Source organism: Colletotrichum tamarilloi (genome assembly GCF_030869305.1).
Source record: "Colletotrichum tamarilloi strain Tom-12 chromosome Unknown Scaffold_238.1, whole genome shotgun sequence".
In the NCBI taxonomy this organism is placed as follows: Eukaryota; Fungi; Ascomycota; class Sordariomycetes; order Glomerellales; family Glomerellaceae; genus Colletotrichum; species Colletotrichum tamarilloi.
In genome coordinates this window covers 1-22,886 of record NW_026849621.1, presented here as the reverse complement: position 1 = coordinate 22,886, position 22,886 = coordinate 1, and the positions used below count along the sequence as shown (strand labels likewise).

Sequence of the window (22,886 nt, the reverse complement as noted above, 5' to 3'; positions counted from 1 at the left end):
GCCTCTCGGAACTTTCCTAGCGTTTACCCCCATGGGTAATGTCTGTTCCTCCAAGGGGAAGCACAGGCATGACGGTGATCAGCCCAGGCAAGCCGTTGGACTTTGGAGCCAGTATGGTTTTAGTATCAAAGCTGAAACGCTTTGTTGCGCGGACCGGCCGTCGTTCAGTCGAAACACCCAACAGAGTTGTGTTGGTGATGCGCCAATCGCAATTCACCAAAGCGCCCAATTAGCCAGTCATTGAGTAGTCATGTCAACTAAACGCCAGCAAGCTGCCAAACTGCCAGAAAAAAACCTGACCGGATGGTCCCTCGGCAAGCCTTCACGATGATGACGCTCGTGATTGTCGGCTGCGCCTGTCAAGATGGAAATGGGAAATTGGTGTAGTGTCCCGCCAAGTTGCCGATTGCCGGTTTGGAACTCTCAGCCCTGCCCATTCGCACTCGCTTAACTGCCTTGACAAGCTGGCAGCCCAGAAACAGGTGGTCTTGACTGGGCCGACTCACCTGATATATGTTCAAACGGTCTGCCGGCCTTAGATGTGGGCTTTCAACGGCTCTGCTCCGGACATCCCATCTATTACCTCATTAGGGTAGGCTTTGTATGTACGCTTGGATCGGGTAGCCTTCCCGCCCCATCAGGTAAGGGGGACCGGCATTTGTTCTACGCCCTACGAAGAGCCATATGCGGCATGGAAGATCAACCGGCACGGGTATCGAAAAAGCTTATTGTCGGCGAACGGTTTGTAGATCAGGAGGCCCTGCAGCCTGCAGGACACTACACCAGCCTAGACAGGTAGTCTCATGCTAGAATATGTGAAGAAGCCTGCAGAGACGGCGCCACCCATGCAGGCTTCGTGAGGCTTGGCTTCTCCTTAGCTGTCGCAGCTATGCACACAATGTGGAAACATCGATGGTGTTTTCCCCCGGATCTTCATCTTCCACAATTGTGGTCATATTAGACGGCCTTCCCCACACGAGTTAGACGACTAGTAGTCTCAAACGAACGGCTCGGATTCGGATGGTTTGCAAGGTCCCTTGCATTGGAACACTTCAGCACAGCTTGTATGCCAAGAAATGGTACTCTGTAGTTGACTTTCCGCACTTCACTGGATAGTATTGTGATTTATCCCGTTGTTCCTGCTAAACTTATGAGAAAGCGATCTCTTGCCCAAGTGCTCTGACTGCTGGCCAGACAGTGACATGTCGAAAGGGTCTTGTTTTGACATGCGCTCAGAGGTCGTTCTCGAAGCCAATAAATGATACGAGCTTATCCACAGCGTCGATAGATCACCTTTTCTGAGTTGGAGGAGTGTCAACAATTGTGAAGCAGCCAAGTGGTTGAATGCCATGTTGACCTTGAGATTGATCGCCGATAAGCCTACTTACCACTAACAAATACCCGCCAGGGGACGGTCACTAATGCCCTCCCGTCGGGAGAGCCATCGGGTCATTCTTTCAAAGAACTTCCTGCCTCCAAGAAAGGCTGTGAATCGGCCCGATGAAGGGCAGTGGACTCATATCATGAGAGTGATTGCACCCAGTCTCATCTTCTCTGTTTTAACGCGGGAGCCGTATGGACGAAAGAGGAAATTGTATCCAAGCTGCCCCATCACCCAAACTGTAACACACAGTTTAACGCCGCCGCCCAGGCTTCTAACCTTCTCCCCTTCTGGTGACGCGAGAATTTTGACGTTATCTGCCCGGCGAGTCGTGTCAACTGAACCAAACACCCTGCGCTGGAGCTTTCCGAGCTTGACCTTTCGATCTAGCACCCGTTCTGACAGGTCGATATCAAACGGCTCTCGGACGTTCCGGAAATCAAAATTGGCCTTGCCCCATGTTCTCGGGTGCTTTCATTTTTTCTCCAGCCTAGGAGGTCACCTCACCTAAACTTTCAGTCTTCCTTCTCTTGAGAAAATTCGAACCACGATGATGGGTCAGAGGAAATCGACATCGAACTGATTGCATCCATCCTCAGACAAGACAGGCGAGTCAACTCATGAAAAGCGACTGTAGGGTCTGAATCATCGCATTCGCACAACGACTGAGCCGCAACATCTGAACCCGAAACAAGGTCGCTGATAGGTGTTTCTGCCGCCATAGAGAAGCACGGAACTGTCCCAGGAGACACATCCACACTATCTGACACAGCCTCCGAGTCGTGTTGTCTGGCGTGTGGAGGTTGATGAAGCGGGTGAACCACATGACCAATCAAATCAGCTCTGTCGGGACCAGAACCTGCCAGCCGGAAACTGGGCAGAAATAATCTCGACCCCGGTTCTGGGTCTTCAGACACAAAGGTTTACGAGTAAAGAGGTGACTGGATGACGGGAGTTTCTCCCCGGAACTTCAATGGATGCGTTGCTCTGCGACAAGGGGCAACTTTGTCGACTAGTTCCAACTTTGGAGCCTGCATGGACAAGTGAGGTGTGCGAAGCAGTTCGTAACACAACATGACAGGAAACGGTGCACTAACAGTGGTCTCTACAGAGCGGAGTGTTTTTCTGCCTTCTGTCTTTTGAACGGGCTACTTTTGACAGCTTGAATAATGCCGCCGGAAATACCACTCATCTTATTAGGCTGAGAGTTTACGTTTACCTGTAATGTGCTTAGAAAGATTGATAGTGAAGCCGCAATTTGCGTAAGAGCACGATTAATCCATAAGCTTGGCGAACAAACAACGGCAGAAGTCGTGATCAGTCAAAGTTCTTGTTGCGAGCTCAGGGAACGAAGGTAAATAAGTTCCTAAGTGAGGAAATGAGAGGACTGGCAGATAACTTACGCTCCAACAACACGCATCGGCTTGCAAACTCACTGGTTGAATTCTACTCCTATGATGCCCAAAAACCGGTTTTGAGGGATGCCAAGAATTTGGGGGTTCCAATAAGTTTTCCCGCGCGTTGAATCCTCTGCGAGCCTTTCTTTTGGTATGCTTTCCAGTAAACTTCCAAACCGTCGCTAATCATTACAGAACTTTGTCCCGACTCCCCACAAACATGGCTCTCCAAAACTTTCCAAGCCGTCAACTCATTGTTCATTCCATAACACTCAAGTGCCAAGGAACCCTGCAAGTGCCTTTCTTTACCATTACTCAAAATCATCGTGAACTTCACTCTCCACAACCAGCCGCCTACTTCTCAACGCCTTTGCCGACGATAACCGGCACCCAATTTTGCTCGCACACCGCATGTCCTCTCCACTAACAGTTCCACAGAGACCCCTCCTCCTATCCAAATCCATCCATATTTCCTCATTCAGCGCAGGTCTGCATCAATCATAGGGCGCTTGGTCTAGGGGTATGATTTTCGCTTCGCATCTACATCTGAGCATCCATCGTGAGCTTCAGTTGCGCAATCTGTGAAAGGTCGTGGGTTCAATTCCCACAGTGTCCAATCGTTTTGCCATGTTTGATTGTGAGGCATCGCTTTTGCTTCTGGAGTGAAATTGAGTTGACTTGGACCCGTTCTGAGTCTACTTCGAGCGCGATGTGAGGGTTCATGGCGGTATGTTCGCATTGAAGCAGGAATTGACGCGCAGTGATTATGGTTCCTCAAGACCGCTTCAATAGATGTTGCCTTTTTGGCATCTTGAGTTCTTTCAGAGTTTTGTCCATCGTGGGGCGAGTTTGATGCATATCCGTTATTAGCACTTAAACTCATTGACTACCTCGTCAGCATCAAGTTGCTCAAAAGCCTTAGAAATAGGGAGATGATAGCCGTATTTATGCACTAAGGTCTATGGATTCTAGGGTACTCATTCGTCTTTTTGGCATTGCCCTTCTATGAAATACCTCCGTGGCTTACTGGATATTGGGTGAGGGGATTCCCGACGTGCTCAGATCATCCACGCACGTGTGAGGAATGTAGTCTTCAGAACAAGTGCTACGGCGTTGCTTCTTGTCTTTCGTAGGCTTCGATAGCACCATAGCCTGATAGACGGCGTCGGGCTCCGGCTCTGAGAGGCAATCCACACCAGAACCACCAGTTCCCGCCGCTGGCCGGCTTGCACCAAGTTCTCCGCCAGCCTTTCCGGTAACCTCATCGTCAACTTCGGATGGCGCTGGTGCGCGGGTTGTACGGCTACTACTTGGTGTTCTCTGAAAAACAGAACTGATCTTTCGGGTGATCTGCTGCATGAACCCTGGTTCTGGTTTGCGAGTGTCTTGTACCAAAGGCTCTGCGAAATGGGCAGAGCGCCGCCTGGTATTCTTGGCCAATTCGCCGGGTGCCTTGTTTTCGCCGCATGCATGCGAGTCTGACAAGGCCTCGTAGTCTCGGTGAGAGGGCTTGTTTTTGATACTCGCAGGATCATCCAAGGGGAGATCTACCTCGTGGCTCATAGAACGGTCGGAATCTCTACGAGGTGAGTCCTTACTGATGGGTGCGACACTACCAAGTCTCGCGTCAATTCCCATATGATACATGTTGACCTTGCTTTTATCTTCATGTTGAAGAGGGACAAGACTAGCCGGGGTGCTCAGCCACTCATCCGTGCAGTGTCGCTGTGGCAGGCTAGGGAATGAAGTGATTGAAGAAGCTTCGTCATCGACACTGGATCCTTTGAGGTTCTCTTTTTGACGACCTAATTCGCCTACAAGGTGAGAACCGAGCGAGAAGCCATGGAAATCAGGGGTATCCGACAGAGTATCAGAACCAGAAGCCCGACTGAGTTCCTCAATAATGCTAGACACATTGAACATGGAAGAGTTGGTCTGGGACACGGCAGATGTTTGCACTACGGAAGCATCCGAAACCGGTTCTCGGGTCTGGTCAGAATGTTCTGCCAGTGTATCAGCGAGCCACCGTATATCAGTGATACTGTCGCGTGATACAATCGTGGTGATGGGTGCCGGTCGAGCCACACTTCTCGACCGTACCTGACCATCAACAGCGCTTCGATTAAAGAAGGAGGTCTCGGGTTCGTTGATGGTAGTCGCTGTATCAGCTGCACGAGCAGGTCGTAGCTCAATGGCAGTCTTGAGGAAGCTCGGCTTCCTGGCCAAGTTTGTTTGGACCGCAGTATCAGTTGCTTGTTGGGTTTTGATAGCATCCTCCATGGTCGTATTGTGCTTGCACATTTCTTTGAAAACGATCTCCACAACGTCTTGTACTTGATCATCGGTGAGAACGTACTGGCACGAGGCTTTGTTGCATGGTGTCCCTCCATCGGGGTCGTCTGGGGAGATAGCCGGCGTTGTTCGTTGACCAGCCAGACGAACCCGTACCTTTCCCATGATTTGCTGCATCAAGGTATTGGGCTTTCCCCAAATGCTGTGACTAGACCGTCTCGGGGTGTCGGAGAGATGCTCGGACCGGGATGAGTGTCGGCTATGACGACCATTGATGGAGCTGTGGCTGCCTGAAATATCGCGTCGGCCTCGTATGGGCATCGTCGTGGGGCCATGTTGAATGTTGGAGGTCAAGCCGGTACCTGATTTGTGGTTCGTTCTCCCCGATGATGTGTTCTGAGACTCGCCGGCAAGACACTTGTTTCCTACGGCATTATTGATTAGCAATTAAAATGCAAGGTGTCTTAGCAGATCATGCCTTGACCTAAAATACCTGACAGATCCCCCTTGGTGACTGCTTCTGCAGCGGCCGGGGGCAGACAGTGGTTATGGGCCTGAGTTCTAGTCTGATCCATGCTCATGCATCTTGATGGCCGCCGGAAAACCGAACTGGCTTGAGGAGCCCACGTCATGGTCTCGGCGTCTCCATTACTGAGCAAGCTGCAGTCTAGGGTAGTGGGCGGGCCCGGTGGCACGATGGATGGACGCCGGCCGAGATTAGGGTCTATCTGCGTGGTGGTCGGATAGATGACAGTGCCATTGTGGCATGAGGGAACGAATACGCCTGGTAGCTGTGTCACAGTTGGAGGTCTATTGACGGACAGGCTGTGTTCTCGAGTCGACGGTGCAGTGCGGAACTCTTCGTCATCGAATTCTGAAGGATCCCTCATGTTGGAATTGGTCGAAGGCTAGCAAGAGGATGAAGCAAAGTCATACGACAAATATGGAATAATACGAAGGGTCAAGAAGAGGAATAGGCAAGTAAATGCCACGAGAAGAGAAGAAAGCAACGCCCCTGGTTGTCATCGATTTGTAGTCAGATGTTCCTCGCTAGGATTGTTGTCGTGGATAAAGCTGCAGAGAGGTTAAGGTAGGTTGAAGATCGACGATAGAGAAGACGAGGTTCGCGTGGGAAACTCAAATCACGGTGCCCAACAAAATGTGAAATAGCAGCCCATAGCAGCTTCCCCATCCAAAGAACATGTACAGTCGTCGCGATGGAAGGAGCTACGCGAGTGTCACCGTGGGCAGTCACCGCCCAAAGGCCAGTTCAGGGCTTCTCTCCACCTCATTCTCAAACGGATTGCATGTCGGTAAGAAATAGGTATGCTTTTTTCCCTTTCTCCCTTTTTTCTTTCTTTTTAAATAGCAAATGAATATCAAAGGAGTAATAGAGATGGGGATCATTGATACAACTCAGCTCAAACTTGTGATGTTCAAAAAAGAGTTCACCGCTGGGATGGCCACATCTCTTGGTGCTCATGCTGGGATCGTTTGCGGACTCGAAATCGTAGCCAGTCAAGTAGGCTCAGGCGACAACTGTTGACCTTTGCCCACTCCACCACCCAAGCAGTTTGACCTGACCAACCGACATAGGAAGGCGCATGCTGTGCTGGTGGTCGGAATGGATTCGAGGGGACTGATATACCTCACTCAGTGAGTTGTTGGTGAGGAATATCACAGAAGGAATGAGATGAGACGAACAGAAGTGAGATGACGTAAGCAGGCAGGAGTGGGGTCACAGTGTCATAGCACAGTGCTGCCATGTGAGCACGGCCCCGGGTGGAAAATATTCTGGACCAATTGAAATCCCTGCGCAACACAAAGCAAAGGGTTTTCGAGGGGATCGGCAAAATCCTCTAGCAAAGGAGCTTACTTTTTTTTTTTTTTAGTCCCTTAAGCTCCCGCTGCCATTCATTCTTTTTTGGCGGGCAACGACGCTCAATCACCGTCCAACGTTTGCCCCTTCGCGGTTCCCTCTTCCTGCGGTGCGGTAATATCTAATGATGCCCCCGAGTGCTGCTCCGACTGCTTCTGATCCTGCTGGGCCTTCCGACACCAGCAGCGCCTACACGAGGTTGCACATCTCTCCTTTCGACCAGGACCTCTTGAAACTCGTCATCCCAGCTGCGATCTTGCCAAACGCCCGAAATATCTCCTTCCACACCATTGAAACCTTCCCCGACAAGCGCTACGGCTTCGTCGACGTGCCCGAGGCGGACGCTGAGAAGATCAAGAAGAGGCTGAACGGCGCTGTGCTGAAGGGCTCCAAGATGCGCATCGATAAGGCCCGCCCCGCCGAGGACTACATGCCAGTGGCTGAGAGCGAAGAGACTGGCAAGAAGCGAAAGAAGTCGTCCAAGGAAAAGGAGGAGAGGAAGAGGCAGAAGCGCGATGAGAATGTGCTCGAGGGCGTCGAGCTTCGCGATCGCAAGGTCAAGCGGGGCTGGACCGTTCCCGAGGAGGCCAAGATAAGGGAGAAGAAGAGCAAAAAGGAAAAGGGAGAGAAGAAGGAAAAGAAGGACAAGACAAAGAAGCGCGAGGAGCGCTCAAAGTACACAGACAGGGAGGAATGTCTGCTCAAGACAAAGCTGCCCTCTAAGCAGCTCCCAGCGGCTACCGATCCCGAGGACGAGGGCGATCGCAAGAAACGCAGGAAGAAGGCCAAGGAGGTTGTCATCCACGAATTCGAGAAGACGACAAAGTTCCCTACCTTCCTCAAGGCCGCCAAGCCTGCGCCGACCGAGAACCTCACAACCGAGTTTGTTGAAGGGAAAGGATGGGTTGACACCCAAGGGAACCTGATCGAATCATCCAAGACTAGGAGAACAGCCACGGCACCTGTCCCCGAATCCAAGAGTCCCAAGCCACCAAAGAAGGTCAAGGCTCCCACGCCTCCACCCGTGGACGACGATACTACAAGCAGTAGCGGCAGTTCATCTGACGAGGATACTTCTTCCGACGAGAGCTCAGATGGGGAGCCAGAGCCGGCCAATGTCACGGAAAAGGTCAAGGCTACACAAATCGTTAAGGCGGCGCCAGTGACACCTGCAAAGCAAACGCCAAAGGCTGCAGGTGATGAAGACAGTAGCAGCGATTCATCATCGTCGTCTGACGATGATAGCTCCGACTCGGACGAAGAGATGGTAGTCGAAACTACCAAGACTTCTGTCCCTGCCAACTTTGACAGTCCGCTATCTGCAATCAAAGCCGCCGATGCATCGCGGCCCAGATCCGCCGCTTCCAACGCCAGTCTTACCATCAAGATACCACCATCGACCCCGGCCCAAGTTCATCCCTTGGAAGCTCTCTACAAGCGCCCAAAGCAGGACGGTAAGGAGGCTACCCATCCCGCCGAAGAAGCTCAACCTTTCAGCTTCTTCGGTGGCGGCGGCGATGACATCGAAGAAGACGTGGATGTTGCAGCATCCAACCAAATGCCCATGACCCCGTTCACCGCACAAGACGTCGAGTGGCGCAACGTTAGAAGCGCTGCACCCACGCCCGACACAGCGCACCCCAACCACACGAAACCGTTCTGGGCTATCGGTCACGACGGCGAAGAGGATGAGGAGGACGACGAAGAGACCCGCGAGGAGATTGAGGCGACGTTGAATGCGGAGCGAAACGCCGACCCCGAGGGCAGCAGCGGGCCCGGAGGCGACTTTCAAAAGTGGTTCTGGGAGAACCGGAGAGACCTCAACCAGTCGTGGATGAAGCGCAGGAAATCAGCGGCCAAGGAGAGGCGCCATCGCGATAACAAGTCGCGTGCCTCCAAGGCTGTGTAGAGCATTAACAGGGACGACAAATGCATAGCAAAGCATCTATAGAATCACAAGATCTTGAAATTCACCTGCCCTGACCAATAACAACATCCGACTGAGGCCCAAACTTGGATAGGCTAATTCAGACAAACAGAACAATGACTTAACCTTTTACCATGGTATCTCGGCCTCCAGCTGCAGACAGAGCACGGAATCTGACCATAATCTGTTATCATTCGGCTCCTCTCCCCCTCCCCTTGCTCGCGTTTGGGGTAAGATAGGTAAGATAAGACAACCCCGGCTTCCCCCGCCTCCCGTTGGGAGATTCGGGAATTCAGGGATTCAGGGAATAGCAGGGGACGGATATCAAAAACTCCGTCCCAATACATGTGAATACCTTAGCACCCGGAAAAGATCCGTACGTTGACCAAGCCGTTTGGATCTCTTGGCCTCTTGGGCAACTTTCTTTGCAGCGAGGCACAGGGGCGCGTTATATCAACCAAAGTTCAAGATCCGGCCTTTCGGACGATTCGCCGGCAAGGGGGAACACTAACATCGGGCTTGGCCCCGCCCTGTCCCTCTCCCACCTTATCATCCCGCATCTCAACTTCTTGACCACCACCCCCTCCTCCTATCAACATCCTTTCCGGGTCGTCAGCTCGTCGGCAAACGCGCGATGCGGCTTCGCGGCGTGTTCGATGGAACATCATAGCCACATCCCTGCTATGTCTCGCTCTCGCCCCTCCAGCATCGAGTATCATTACCCGACGCGACGGTAATCTTTTCGCCTCCAACCTCTTCATCCTTAGAGATATCTTTCTCTTCATTGGTGTCTTATCTGTCGTTAGTAAAACGTACAGTCTATTTCGACGAGATGTTAAGGATGTAATTGGGCAAATATAAACTGCTTCCAGAGACCCACGCTTCCCATCGTCCGATGCGAAATCACAGGGCCATCATGCATCGAATCACCCTGTCACTTTCCATGTTGGTTGCCGTGCTGCGGTAGTTCCCACCAGGATTAGCCACGCGGTCGGCTATTTTGCGCTCAATGGAAGCGATCGCCCCTCTAGATCTTCTTCTCTCCCTACCTCGCTCTACCCTCTGACCCTCTCCGCGGGAATCCTTATCTTGACTCTTCGAATGGAGGGAACTCAGGGAGGGGGGTTTACGTTGCACTTCGGCAGTCGATATTGACAGCCGATATCCGTATCTACTACACACACACACGCAATAGCACCGTCGTATTGATGCTCATATAACATTCGTTCCTCCATAGGTCGACAAGCGATGGCCATCTCTTAGGTTGCAGCAGGCAAGTCAATGTGAAAGAAGCCTTGATCTCCTCGTTGAGATCCATAGTGAACTCTGTATCTTTCCCTCCTGCCTCTTCAATCTCGAGGTTCTCCCCCTAGTGAACCATCGCGAACATGTCTTCTCCCCAAGACATCGAGGCTCCCGCCGTGGATGAGAAGAAGATCGTCATCGTCTCGGACCAGGATCAATCCGACACCACCAGCGAGCGCAATGGCGAGACCGACCTCGGTGAGATTTACATCTTTCTGTCGCTGAAGACAGGCTATATCGCAGACCGAAAGACCTCTGATGCTAACGGTAGTAATACAGTCGCCGTGGAAGGCCAGTACACAAAGGAGGAATACCACAAGCTCAAGAGAAAGGTCGACAAGTACCTCCTCCCCCTCATGTGGATATGCTACGGCATCCAGCAAACCGACAAGACGGCGCTCGGCACCCAGGCTATCTTTGGTCTTCGTCAAGACACAGGACTCAAGGGCCAGGAATACAGCTGGCTCACAACAATCTTCTGTACGTTCCATCACACATCGCGTCTTTCCCTCCTCCAGCAGCATAATCCTGACTGAACCCTCTTCACAATCCAGACATCACATACATGTGCTTCGAATTCCCAAGCAACATCGTCCTCCAGCGCTACAAAATGGGCCGCACCCTCTCCGTCTACATGATCTGCTGGGGCATCATCGTCCTCTGCATCGGCTTCGCCCAGAACTTCACCCACCTCATTGTTCTCCGCGCGCTGCAGGGCGCGTTCGAGTGCTGCATCTCCCCCGGCTTTATGTTGCTGGTCGGCACGTGGTACAAGACGCGCGAGCACGCCTCGAGGTCTCTCGTCTTTCAGAGCGCGAATGCTGGGTTTGGGGTCATTGCCTCGCTCATCATGTACGCTATCGGCGCGTCGACGCAGCATAAGGAGGGGGCTCAGCCGTGGAGGTATATTTCGTTTGTGAGTTGCTCGAGGCCTGGTGCACCTCTCAATGACGGCTGGGGGTCGCATTGCTAACATGCATTTCAGTTCTTGGGTAGCTTGACGACTGCCATTGGCTGTCTTTGTCTGTTCCTCCTTGGTACGCCGTCCGAAGTGAGGTGGTTGACGCAGGCTGAGAAGGACATGGTGAGAAACCCGTCGTATCTCGTAACAAACCCCAAACTGATTTCTCCTAGGCGAGCGCGCGCATCATCTCCAACAATACCGGTCACGATCGCACCGCGATCAAGGGGTGGAAGTGGAAGCAGGTCGGCGAATGCTGCCGCGATCCCATCTTCTGGTTCGCCGGCGTGAATGCCTTCCTGAGCTCCGTCCCTAACGGCGGTCTTACCACCTTTGGCAGCATCATCATGACTTCCTTTGGCTTCAGTATGACCTTTCATCAAGCCTCCATCATTCAATCTGCTTCATATCAAGTTCCACACTAACACAACCTCCTCTCCAGACAACCTCCAAACCATCCTCATCGACATCCCCCGATCCGTAATGTCCGTCATAATCTTTATCTGCGTCGGCCTCCTCACCAGCAAAAAAGCCAACCTCCGCCTCTGGATCATGGCAACCTCCGTCCTGCCCCCCTTCGCAGGCTTCCTCGGCATGTCCCTCCTCCCCAATGACCCAGCAATCAAGTGGACCAAATGGGGCTGCTACTTCATCACCGTGCCCTTCGTCCTCGGCCTCTTCCTCGCCTGGACCCTGATCCCGAGCAATATTGCCGGCCGCACCAAGCGCACCATGACGTCCAGCTTCACCTTTGTCGGGTACTGCGTGGGTAACATGGTCGGCAGCCAGATCTTCAAGGCGCAGGATGCGCCAAAGTACACCCCTGGAACGATTGGGTGCGCGATCTGCTTTGGAATTCAGTTTGCGTTGATTTTGACGTGGCGGTTTGTGTTGGTGAGGAGGAATAAGCAGAGAGATGCTGCTATGGCTGTTGATGGGTTGACTGTGGAGGAGAGAGCGAAGAGGGGTAAGGAGCTTGGGGAGCAGGATTACACCGATTTCGAGAACCCTTATGTGAGTGCACCTGGTCTGATTTGTTGTAGTCTCTTTGCTAACATCGAACCCGCAGTTCCGTTACACACTCTAGAATACCCTTGGGTGGAATACAGTCCAGTTTCATTTAGGTCATAGAGATGATAATTGAGATCATATTAAGGAAAGAAAGTAGAGAATCGGTAACGAAGGGTATAGTACGAATCCCACCAAAGAATACCAACGAAGACATGATAGACGTCCACCAATATTACTTCCTTGCGCGATCGCCCCTCGGGTGATGTCTAGCAGACACAACCACGTCTGTCACACTCACGAACCCACAATCGACCCACAATCGTAGACATCAACATGCCTAGCATCTAGCTGATCATCACAGCACCAGACCCCTCGCTTCACAACATCTTACTCCCCGCGAGGTACTCCCTCCGAATTCTCATCATGATACAAATCAGGACACTTCGCCCCCTTCTTCTGGAAAATCCACCTCTTAATCCACCAAGGCAATACGGTCTTGACCTGATACGCTGCGTGCGTCCGCTCCGGCACGCCAAAGACGTAATCAAGCTCCTCAAGCGACTTTTGCTTCGTCTCCGGCACGAACAGGAAGATAAGCCCAAGGGCGACGAGGTTCAGGCCCGCGTAGAAGCAAAACACACCGGTGGACGTCATGGCGATCAGCATGCGCGGCAAGGTGAGGGAGAGCACGGACGCCCAGAAGTTGTTGGTTGCCACGGCCCAGGACATGCCGATTTCGCGGTGGGAGAGGGGGAACACTTCGGCGGAGTACATGAAGGGGACGGGACCCTCGCCTGTTTTGAGGCGTTAGTAGGCTTCGTACGATTCAGCAATGGGGAGATTTGAACATTGCTTACCTGGGGAATAGAATGCTGCAAAGAGGTAGACGAAGGTCGCCACTGCGGCGATGCGGGCGGTACTGTCGCTGATTAGATAGCAGAGTCCAGCAGCTACACGACCATGTTAGCAATCATATGCAATATCTTGTTAGCATGAAGACACGACGTACTGAGCAGGGTCCAGAACATGTTTGGGAATGTGAATAGCAGGAGAGTTCTTCGACCAAACGTATCAATCGTCCATACAGCAGGCCAGGCGAAGGTGAAGTTGATCAACCCGAAGCCAAAACTGGCCCAGAGTGCGGTATAGTCGCTGATACCACTCTGCTTGAAGATGGTCGCGCTGTAGAACGAGATGATGTTGACTAGAAAAGCATGTTAGTCCCGCCCACGGCTCCTAAGACATAGCTGTTTTTGGATGGTACCTACTTCCACACATCTGCTGCGCAATCATAACAATACCAGAAGCCCACGTCGCGCGCCTAATTCGAGCAATCGTGAACAGTTCGACAAAGCGCGTAAACATGTTACTCGTGACCTTGAGCCCAGACTCCTTGATCATAGTCTCCTCGTACTCCAGAAGCGAGTGGATGTAGTACAGATCCCTCGCAGCCTGAAGCTCCGTATTACGCAAGCGCTTCAGCGATCCCCAAGCCTTGAGATGCCTCCCCTTCTTGAGGTACCATCGAGGCGACTCGGGGCAGAAGTACGTTCCGATGACGAGCGGGACGGCCGGGATGAAGGCGGAGCCGAATTGGAGGCGCCAAGCAATGTCGCCTGTCTTACCGACGATGAGGTTGGCGCATGTGCCAAGGAAGATACCTTGCTAAGGATTAGCATTCTTGAACGGTAGTATGCCAAGCAAACCACTAAGAGATCGGCGAGAGTCAAGATTTCTTGGTGTTGCTTCGGAAGGGGGGGCTTGTGATTGAGGCTCACCGAACGCAGTCCAGACCTGCCAAGACATTACCAAGCCACCACGGATAAGAGTGGGGGAGTTTTCGGCGGAGAAGACGGGGACTGTGACTTCTTTCAAGCCCATGCCGATGCCAAGCAACATTCTGTGCACACAACAGTTAGTATCACGATGTCGCGAGTGGGCGTTGAATTGGGGGTTCTATCTTACCTGCAAGCTGCGAGCTGTCCCCATGTCTGCGACACAGCCATGCCAAAGGGCGCGAGCAACGAAAAGATGGCAGCGATGAAGATGACACCTCGTCGTCCGAGTAGATCATTGAGGGGATCCGAGATCCAGCCAGCGCTGTTCGCAATCAATCAGCACATCTCTCACTCGTCCTATCATGCACAGTTCTATACTTACAATAGACAGATCGTGATATAAGGCATGGAATTCACGAGGCCGATAATCCAACTGTTCTTCGCACAATCGCCCTCGTTGGCGACCGGCCCGCAGGACGAACCCGCCGTGTCAGGGATGCCGAGCGCAGTGGGAAACGACAAATTGGCGCCATTAGACCCGGTCTGGTGCAGCGCCGTTAGGAAAACTAAGCTCCCGGGAGATCATGCGGAATTTGCGGGGAACCCGAGCGGGAAAAGGTGGATAATGGGTGATAAGAGGGGAAGAAGATGGACATGGCATGGTGAGGGGGTGAGCGAAGGATTCGACCATTGCTTGGCTTACCTGATCCCATCCTTGAATAGCCGCCGCGATAGAATTGAGAATGATGGTGTAATACAGAGCCCAGGGGTGCTTCCACCGGTGCGTAACCTCCTGGCGCAGCGCGTCCCTCTCGGCTTCGTCGAGCTCCTCGATGGACTCGAAGAGTGCTGGGTTCTGAGCGACGAGGGCGCCCTTTTTCAGCAGCGGAAGGATGTCTTCGGGAAGGTCGTGTTTTCTGTGGTATGCTGTCACCTGCTCGAGGAGTTGTGCTTTGGGGATGCCTTTGAGGGGGTTCTTGATCTCGCCCTCGAGATTCTGGGTGAGTTCCGCGATGGACTTTTTGCGTTCGTCGTGGTGCTCAACGCCGTCTTTGTGGATCCTAGGGTTTGTGTAAGTTGCGTCCCAGAGGAAATTCACGCGGGAATGGTGGCTGGGGGATATTGGGCTGGGGGCTACGTACGGCGAGTCCGTCTCGATCCTCTTCTCTGGTTCCGCCATGATGGACGTGGTTCACGATGGAGAATTCCTGTGCAAGGCTGGAATGAAGCTGTGCGCTCGAGAAAATGGCTGCCGTGAGTGACGCAGTTGCACCGTGCCACTCGATAGCTTCAAGCCGTCCGAAGGGAGGGGGGTTCAGATTAAATATCCAGAATTACCCGTCCAACGTCTGAGGGGCCGTCCCTGTCATCTGAATCACCCTGTCTCATCACCAACATGTACTTCAAAGTAGCGGGCGTCGGCTGAGCACGTAGCCGGGGTGTTGGTTGGGTTGGTGGGAGCAAGGGGACGGCTGGAGGGCATACTTTCAGGAGGGAGGGTGATGAGCGGGCATGGTCGTATGAGTTGTACATCATGGCAACATCTCACATTGCATCCCGGCCACCGAGGCAGACCAGTGAAGCGAAGTCATTGAAACAAAGCCTGGATAGCTAGGCCATCAGGTAGACTCTCGACGCCTCTGATCTTAGGGAAGTGATATGCGAGCGCCCCGAATCGGCCTAATGCTGCTACAGCTCCCTTCGATTCTATGCGGGGTCACTACTGGCGTGACAGGCTATTTCATGCAGCTTATGCTGTAAAAAGCTGCAATGGCCTGTCTGTCTGGCCATTGAGGGGGTAGTTCACCTTGCTCTCGTTGGTCGCGTGGCACAGGAGGGGAGGATGTCTCTTCCTCCCATGGCGCAAAAAGCTTAGAGAAGCTTGGTCTGCGACAAAGTACCGGAATGTAAATTGAGCAAAAATGTTTGGGGAGCTCTCTTCAGCCAATAATGTGTCGATCCTTTTGTTCTGTGAGGGATGGTGGGAGTGGGATGACGATTGCTACCACGTTGGAACTTTGAGCAAACGTATGTGGCGCACCCTCCGCGAAGACGCCTTGTAAGACCGGGGTCGAATCTGGGGACGCCCCGGGATCTGACCGCACGCACCAAAGTCCCTTGTTTGATATTACTGTCAGTCAGCCTGGGATGGGTGAGACAAGCCAGACAAACAAGCTACAAGTTTGCCAAGGCTGAACTCGGTAGGGTTGGGTGATGGATGGCGATCTCCGCCTCAATAGCACCAGCAAGCTCCATCCTTTCGGTTTCTTATAATGAGGCTTGCACGGCAGGATCTCGCAGCCTGTATCACCCCACATGCCGATAGCGAATGGCACACAGCGATGTGAAGTCATTTGCAGTTTAGTAAGAGATGAACTTTGAACAAGTACTGAGCCATCTTAAACTCAACGTCATCTAGAAGAACTACCTTATTGAAGGAAAATAGGCAAGTTTGAAAGTGGAAGATCCTGGATAATCCAAAGCTTATCGATGTGAACTTGCCAGGCACCACTGCATTACCCAGACAGCAGCTAGATTCTAGGAACGATTGATCCAGATACACAATTCGCCGATCTGCAAGTCTTCATCTTATTCTGTGCGATCGGGTGAAACATTCGGCAGCAATTCTCTACTACCACCTTTTTAGACCTTCGGTCTCGGTAAAGATTAGTTCAACTTCATTGTCGTCTTTACAACCTTTCAAGGTTTCCGGCCGAGAAGCTAAGTTAACTTAGATCTAATTTTTGTATCAATACGACAAGCACAGCTGCTACGCTCTCATAGATTTGAGAAACCATTCCGTATATTTCGAGAGCCGCCTATAATGACACGTACTGTACCGCGAAACTAGCGATACCGAAAAGTCTGCTCTTCCCGGAGTATGGCCTGAATAGCCTCCTGTCTAGCATTCATATGTATGCACATTGACAAGTAGATTGAGATTAACGAAAACGACGTCGCCGACTACTTGAGTCAATGAGTATGTCCATGCGACAGGAGGGTCCATTTGAGGGCAATGAACCTGCTTAATGGATGCTTGAGCCGATGAAGACGTGAATTCTGATACCCGTACTCGCGTCGGAAGAGTATAAGAAAGCCAAAGGACTCGTAAGCCAATAATAACGGGCACCTCGGAATTGCCTCAAGCGCCAAGCGATCTTGATGCATCAAAGCTTAGGATTTAAACATTTCATGATCTCTGTTCAACGGCAATACCCGCCAGAGATCACCCGCAGAACGATCATGAGTTGAAATTGGAAAAAAGAAGAGAAGGGGAATGTTTTTACGTGACATCACCCCACTAACCCCCCGCCAAATTGCTCGTCCCCGGAATCAAATGCCGCGGGAATCCGTGATGCGTAGTAAGAGCATCCATAGTGGGGAATAAACGGTTGGACGGATATCAAGACGGACATAGCAAAGGAGGGGCCTGCAGCGCTTGGCTCCACTCCGAACCTTCCGGGCAGCTCCCGGATCCCGAGGTTCCCGCCCAATGCTGTTGCTGCCTTCGATGGCGTGCATGCACGCATTTGCTGAATAAGCACAGGATGTCTGACACTTTTGAGTTTTGCGATTAACAACTGCACATCTCCTCCAAAATTCTCCGTCACTATTCAAGAAGTTGTGTATGAGATGGCTGCTTCAGCGCCTGCTTTCAAGCAGGCATTCTCAACGCAGCGAATCTGTCTCCTCATCGGCTTCTTGATATGCTCCACTGTCGCCGGGCCGGCGATCGGCGCGGATCTCCGGTGTCCCGATTACGTCATCCAGCACGGTAAGTCAGTCAGGTATTCGATGCTGGCATATTACCTTGAAAGCTATGGTTGGCGTTCGAGTTCGAGAGAGATCTAATATGACATGTAGCGCCTCTCATCTGGCTTCACTCTGACGACCCATACATGCCTAGCGACCTCTTGACGCACATCCAACACACTTCCCCGGCACTAGACGGAAAGACTATTCCGGATATCCCAACTCTCGACCTGGACAACTTGGAGTCACTCAACAAGTTTGGAGACGAAGTAGCTCTCACCTCGAAGGATGATCCACTGAGCTACCCGGAATGGATTCATGGTGCCACTCCCGACGCCGATGGCAGGATCAGCAATGCCACACCATGCGTTGTGGTTCTCGTCGAGAAGGGAGAGCGAGACCTGGATGCTTTTTACTTCTACTTCTACTCATTCAACGAGGGCATGAACATCAGCCAAGTTTTAGAACCATTCAACCGGATGGTCAAGGGCGAGAAGGCGCAGTCAGGGATGCACTTCGGTGATCATGTTGGGGACTGGGAGCATAACATGATTCGCTTCAGGGATGGGAAACCGACAGGAATCTACTACAGTCAGCACGTCGATGGCGCCTCTTTCAAGTGGGACGATTCGGCTCTCACAAAGACCGACGGGAGGGTTAGTGGCCCTAGTCTCTCAGTCAATGACAAGGAGATATGCTAACTTTGGAAAGCCTATTGTGTATAGCGCACGCGGATCGCATGCCAATTATCCAACCAGGGGGTAAGTTTTGTGTTTTCTTAAGTGAACACAAGGACTAGACTAACCCATGAATTAGGAATCAAATACACAACTCTGTCTTGGTCGACTACTGCGACGAAGGAAGAAGATGGGACCCCATTCTCTCAGCATATTTCTACCACTTCGATAAAGAATCCTTCACAGTCACCAGACTAGATCCACCAGCCAAGTCATCCCCAGCTCCACCACCTTCCTCGAATTTGATATCCTTCTTCTACTACTCCGGCCGATGGGGAGACATAGCGTACCCAGCTTCCGATCCCCGCCAGGAAATCGTCCCGAAGTTCGGACTTAAGAGGATTGAGTCTGGCCCAACTGGCCCACGACACAAGCATCTCGTCAGAAAAGGCCTAAAGCCAGACCAGAGGCGCAAAATGGGATGGATGGAATGGGGAGTCGGAATTTACATGTCCTTGTACCCGTGTTGTTTAAGAGGATGGAGGAGATGGGTCTTCATGGGGTTGATCATCGCAGTGCTATCGGGAGCTGTCATTGGGGCAGTCGTGGCTGTGAAGAAGTATAGAAACAGGAAGTATACGAGGTTACAGGCGGAGGATATACCACTAGACGACTGGGCTCTGGAAGATGAAGCATTGCTTTCTTCGTCTGACGAGGAAGATGTGGATAAACCGCGAAAACTTGTTAAGAAACATTAAGACATATAGGCCGATTCGACATTGACCGAGAGAAATTTGAAACACTAAGGGAAACTCTCACTTCAATTCAGAATGGATTCCATTGTAAATCTGGTGAAGAATATCATATTGGGTCGTAGAAATTGGGTATGCTAGCTGCCGCTGTTGCCTGTCGCCCGCGTATCCCATAGGCTCCAGCCCTACACAATTAGAAGTGTGACTACTGTTGGTTCCAACTAGGCAAGGTATTTGTATCCGCGCAGTAAATGTTGAGTTTGATCTGTTCGGTTCTGTGGGCGATGGAGGGTCAGTTGATTGAAAGTCATGTTGCTTCATGTCATGTTGTCGGTCGGTCGAATGCATGGCCCTGCGACCTAATCGAATCTTGGTCAACTGGGACGTTCAAAACCAAGCGAGGGATACTCGGATCTGCCTGCAAGAAGGCCTTCAATCTTCTTGCTGCGCTCGTCGTGATCCAAACCTGCCCAACCACACGTCCTGCATGTCTGTACTTCTGCCTCCGTTTTTCTATGTACAAAACGAAAGGTATTATTTTCATCAGGTGCCGGAGCCAAACACATCAAGTCTCTCGTTTTCTGATGCCATGAAAGAGGCGTTCTCCCTTCTTTGTCACTCAAGCATGGTTCTGCACCTGCGTTCAGCAACACGGCGACCACTTCTGGGCTCGCAAACTGCGCCGCAAAGGACAGCGCTGTACGACCATCGATATCTTTCAAGTTTACTGCTGCTCCACGCTTGATCAAGTCTTTCACAAGTCCGAGCGCGTTACCGCCCGTAGCGTATGTCAAGACAGTTCTTCCTCGGTTGTCTCGAATATTGATATCCGCTTCGTGATTTAGTAAAAAGAATGCGGCCTTGTTACCGGTATGGTATGCACTGCAGTATTTCCGAGAATCGAGGTGGCTGATATCTGCTGCTATCATGAGAGGGGTTCGACCATGGCTGTCCACAGAATTGACGTTGACTCTGTTTGTTTGAAATAAGACCTTCATCTTCTCAACTGCTTTGAAACCCTTCAACTCTGCGCTGTACGATAATGGACTTCGATCTTGGTCATCAAGATCGTCAGGTTCGAGGTGCAGTTCAAATAAGAGATAGGACAGGACTGTCGTATCACTCCGATTGCCTGCTGCCCAAGACACGGGAGATCTGTTTTTATGGTCAGGCTTCGCGACATCGATTCGATAAGTCTCGAGAAGAAGTCTCATCATGTCAACGCAAACTGCACCAGACACACCGTAGCCAGTGTTCGAACTGAGATCCGCAAGCTTGCAGAACAAAGTTCGCCCATCTTGCGGGTCTGCTGAGCAAAATCCGTTTTCAAAGCGGCCATCGTGCAGTAAAGACTTGAACCTTTCCACGCTGCCGGACTCAAACACTTTTTCCAGTAGAATGTGTTGATCTTCATCAGTGAAGTCGGAAAAGGTGCGTTGGTCTGCAAGTAGTAGTTGGAATAAATCTTCGTCATTGGCTGCATAGTGCACCGGTTTCCATTTCGGCATGGTGCCACAGGGAGCGGCAAAGCTAGTCCTGGGATCTCGAAGCAGAGCAGCCACTGCAGCTTTGTGTCTCTTTCGAATCGCAACTACCAAAGGTGTATCTCCTTCTTGCCGCCAATTCAGGGCGATTCCCGCGTATTCAGAGTCGGTATATTTGCTGAGAAGAAGACGAATGATGTCTGTGTGCCCATAGCAAGCTGCCCACCAAAGTGCTGTTCTGCCACTCGCGCAAACCTTATAACCACTGCGAGGGTCTTCTAGTAGTAGTTTCGAGACTGCCAACTTAAGACCGAATTGTGTAGCAAAGGTCAAGGGGCTCAAGTCGTCAAGATCTCTGTACATTTCTAAAGCCATTCTATGCTTTCTGACCCAGTAGCGTTCTTCTCCATTCGTGTGCCTCGCATGGCTCAGGCGCCACATCCACCTCCTCTTCGTCATGTCGTTGCTTGCTATAGTCTTACACAGAGATACCATGTTATTTCCAAAAGAATCAATGCCGCAGAAATGCTCCTCCTCGCATTCCCCAACGTGACGGGACCAGTGAATGAGGGCATACTCTCTAAAGGCGGACATGTGCGCATCTGGAGAGTTCAGATCCTCCAAGAGGAGATACCAAACGCAAGCTTTGGCCATGATGAAATGCGACTCTTTGGGCTTAATCGAGTGTAGCCAAGTTGATTGGAGAGCTTCGCGTCCAGTTCTGTAGGCTAAGAACTCTCTTGCAGTTTCATGAAGCAGGTAGACGTTCCCGTCTACAATAGTTACGAATAAGCCGCAAATTTCTCTCAGGTATGACGGGAATCTCTTGATGGGCTCTTGACATGTTTGAGAGGTATTCTGGTGATGACTTTCGACGCAGAGCGCTCCTGACATTTCGGACAGACTCAGAGGCCTGTAGGCCCCAAAAATGATGTGAAAAGCCTTTCGAGCTCTTTCCTTGTTTGCACTTTGTTCAAGAATCTTTTCATATAGCCCGTCCAGCTTCTCTGGTATGCTGCTGAAGATGGTCTTGACATTCTCTTCTGTAGGGGACTCCAAGCGACTTTCGATGAAATCGATCGCTAGTTTGACCCATAAGTATGTTCGATGTTGCCAAGTCAATAAGCTTTCCTCAAGCAAACTGATCTCTTTTGCTTCAAGAAGTTGGATCTGGGCGATATCCTGTAGCCTATGACGGATGACGATGCCAATCTCACCGGAAATACGTTCTGTATTAGACTCATCGTCGCCTCTTAGATGAATAGTTGGTAGAGAATTCTCAAGTGGTTGTAAGCTGCGTTGTATTCTGGTGTACGGTCTAGACGTGATGATGAATTTAAGACGACTGTGGTCCGGGGGGTTCTTGTAAAATTTGGCCAGAGTCGATGTCACTTGGCGGCAGTCTTCTTCATTGCATTCATCGAGAGCATCGAACAGACAGATGACTTCGGTTTCGACTTTTGTAGCGGCCTCAAGCAGGATGTCGAAAAGTCTTGAGAATGAGTTGAGCAAATAATCACCATCCGCCTCAAACTTGGCCATGGTGCTTTCGTCCATCAACTCGCTATTCTGTTCCAAGACCTGTCGCAGTATTGCGCACATAGCAGCTGAAGCACTTCTCTGGTCGTTAAAGCCGTCTTTGAAAAAGAAGTAGCTTGTTGTTCGATCTGGTGTGCTTGGACAGACATCATCTACCAAGTACTTTGCAAGCACCGACTTTCCAGCGCCAGGATCAGCCGAAACCCACAACATCCTGGATTCTGATGCGGCTTTCCAATCGCGGAAATATTCATGCTCGGCGAACCATTCGCAGGTCCCTGGAGCCCTCTCGGGATTGATGTCTTTGCGATCACGATAGGGGCAGGTGTAAAGCCTGTTCAAAAGCTTTGTCCTTCTTCTGAGTAGATCATTCGAGACGGGTTTTGGAAGATTAAACATAACGATAGCTCGTTCAGTCTTTTGAGAGGGCGACTCGATAAAGGCGAGGATTTTGTCATGGGTAATAAGTTCCGCGATGGCTCGGCACTGAGCATCCAGCCTTTCAATTTCTTCAATCAAGGCCTTCCACGTGTCGCCCCTGAATAAGTCAACATACCCACTTCCTGGCACCCCCCTGTTTCTGGCACCCACAAAAACGCGAAAATCCACCACAACCCAATGCCCACCCCCAACCTCCTTTTATCACAACATTTTCAATTCGCGTCCAAATGGGCTCATCTTTTGCACATGTCTTCTTCTATATATAATGCCTCAATATACCGAAGATCAGCTTCGTCAGGCTCTCGAGGA

General features: G+C 51.4%; 8 protein-coding genes across 8 annotated transcripts; 3 read left to right on the top strand and 5 right to left on the bottom strand.

The window, feature by feature from the left end:
* Window positions 1-3,801: 3,801 nt before the first annotated feature.
* CTAM01_16587 (uncharacterized protein) lies at window positions 3,802-5,960 on the bottom strand (the record flags this gene model as incomplete). The annotated part of the gene is made up of 2 exons (XM_060532580.1): window positions 3,802-5,495; window positions 5,564-5,960. 2 exons carry the CDS (start codon window positions 5,958-5,960, stop codon window positions 3,802-3,804), a joined length of 2,091 nt encoding a protein of 696 aa, XP_060372847.1.
* A 759-nt stretch (window positions 5,961-6,719) lies between these two features.
* On the bottom strand, window positions 6,720-6,836 carry CTAM01_16586 (uncharacterized protein; the record flags this gene model as incomplete). Its single annotated transcript, XM_060532579.1, has 1 exon — window positions 6,720-6,836. The coding sequence occupies one exon, from the start codon at window positions 6,834-6,836 to the stop codon at window positions 6,720-6,722; it is 117 nt and encodes a 38-aa protein (XP_060372846.1).
* A 237-nt stretch (window positions 6,837-7,073) lies between these two features.
* On the top strand, window positions 7,074-8,858 carry CTAM01_16585 (uncharacterized protein; the record flags this gene model as incomplete). Its single annotated transcript, XM_060532578.1, has 1 exon — window positions 7,074-8,858. One exon carries the CDS (start codon window positions 7,074-7,076, stop codon window positions 8,856-8,858), a length of 1,785 nt encoding a protein of 594 aa, XP_060372845.1.
* Window positions 8,859-9,340: 482 nt separating this feature from the next.
* Window positions 9,341-9,661, bottom strand: CTAM01_16584 (uncharacterized protein; the record flags this gene model as incomplete). Its single annotated transcript, XM_060532577.1, has 1 exon — window positions 9,341-9,661. One exon carries the CDS (start codon window positions 9,659-9,661, stop codon window positions 9,341-9,343), a length of 321 nt encoding a protein of 106 aa, XP_060372844.1.
* Window positions 9,662-10,264: 603 nt separating this feature from the next.
* On the top strand, window positions 10,265-12,273 carry CTAM01_16583 (major facilitator superfamily transporter; the record flags this gene model as incomplete). The annotated part of the gene is made up of 6 exons (XM_060532576.1): window positions 10,265-10,379; window positions 10,461-10,661; window positions 10,736-11,097; window positions 11,167-11,265; window positions 11,316-11,508; window positions 11,585-12,273. 6 exons carry the CDS (start codon window positions 10,265-10,267, stop codon window positions 12,271-12,273), a joined length of 1,659 nt encoding a protein of 552 aa, XP_060372843.1.
* A 267-nt stretch (window positions 12,274-12,540) lies between these two features.
* CTAM01_16582 (uncharacterized protein) lies at window positions 12,541-15,111 on the bottom strand (the record flags this gene model as incomplete). Its single annotated transcript, XM_060532575.1, has 9 exons — window positions 12,541-12,947; window positions 13,011-13,103; window positions 13,163-13,357; window positions 13,422-13,814; window positions 13,932-14,053; window positions 14,119-14,253; window positions 14,314-14,474; window positions 14,635-14,992; window positions 15,074-15,111. 9 exons carry the CDS (start codon window positions 15,109-15,111, stop codon window positions 12,541-12,543), a joined length of 1,902 nt encoding a protein of 633 aa, XP_060372842.1.
* Window positions 15,112-17,564: 2,453 nt separating this feature from the next.
* Window positions 17,565-19,119, top strand: CTAM01_16581 (vacuolar protein sorting-associated protein 62; the record flags this gene model as incomplete). The annotated part of the gene is made up of 4 exons (XM_060532574.1): window positions 17,565-17,706; window positions 17,796-18,340; window positions 18,396-18,445; window positions 18,501-19,119. 4 exons carry the CDS (start codon window positions 17,565-17,567, stop codon window positions 19,117-19,119), a joined length of 1,356 nt encoding a protein of 451 aa, XP_060372841.1.
* Window positions 19,120-19,656: 537 nt separating this feature from the next.
* CTAM01_16580 (uncharacterized protein) lies at window positions 19,657-22,733 on the bottom strand (the record flags this gene model as incomplete). The annotated part of the gene is made up of 2 exons (XM_060532573.1): window positions 19,657-19,694; window positions 19,751-22,733. Coding segments are annotated over 2 exons (3,021 nt in total), but the record flags the coding sequence as incomplete, so codon positions are not given.
* Window positions 22,734-22,886: the final 153 nt, after the last annotated feature.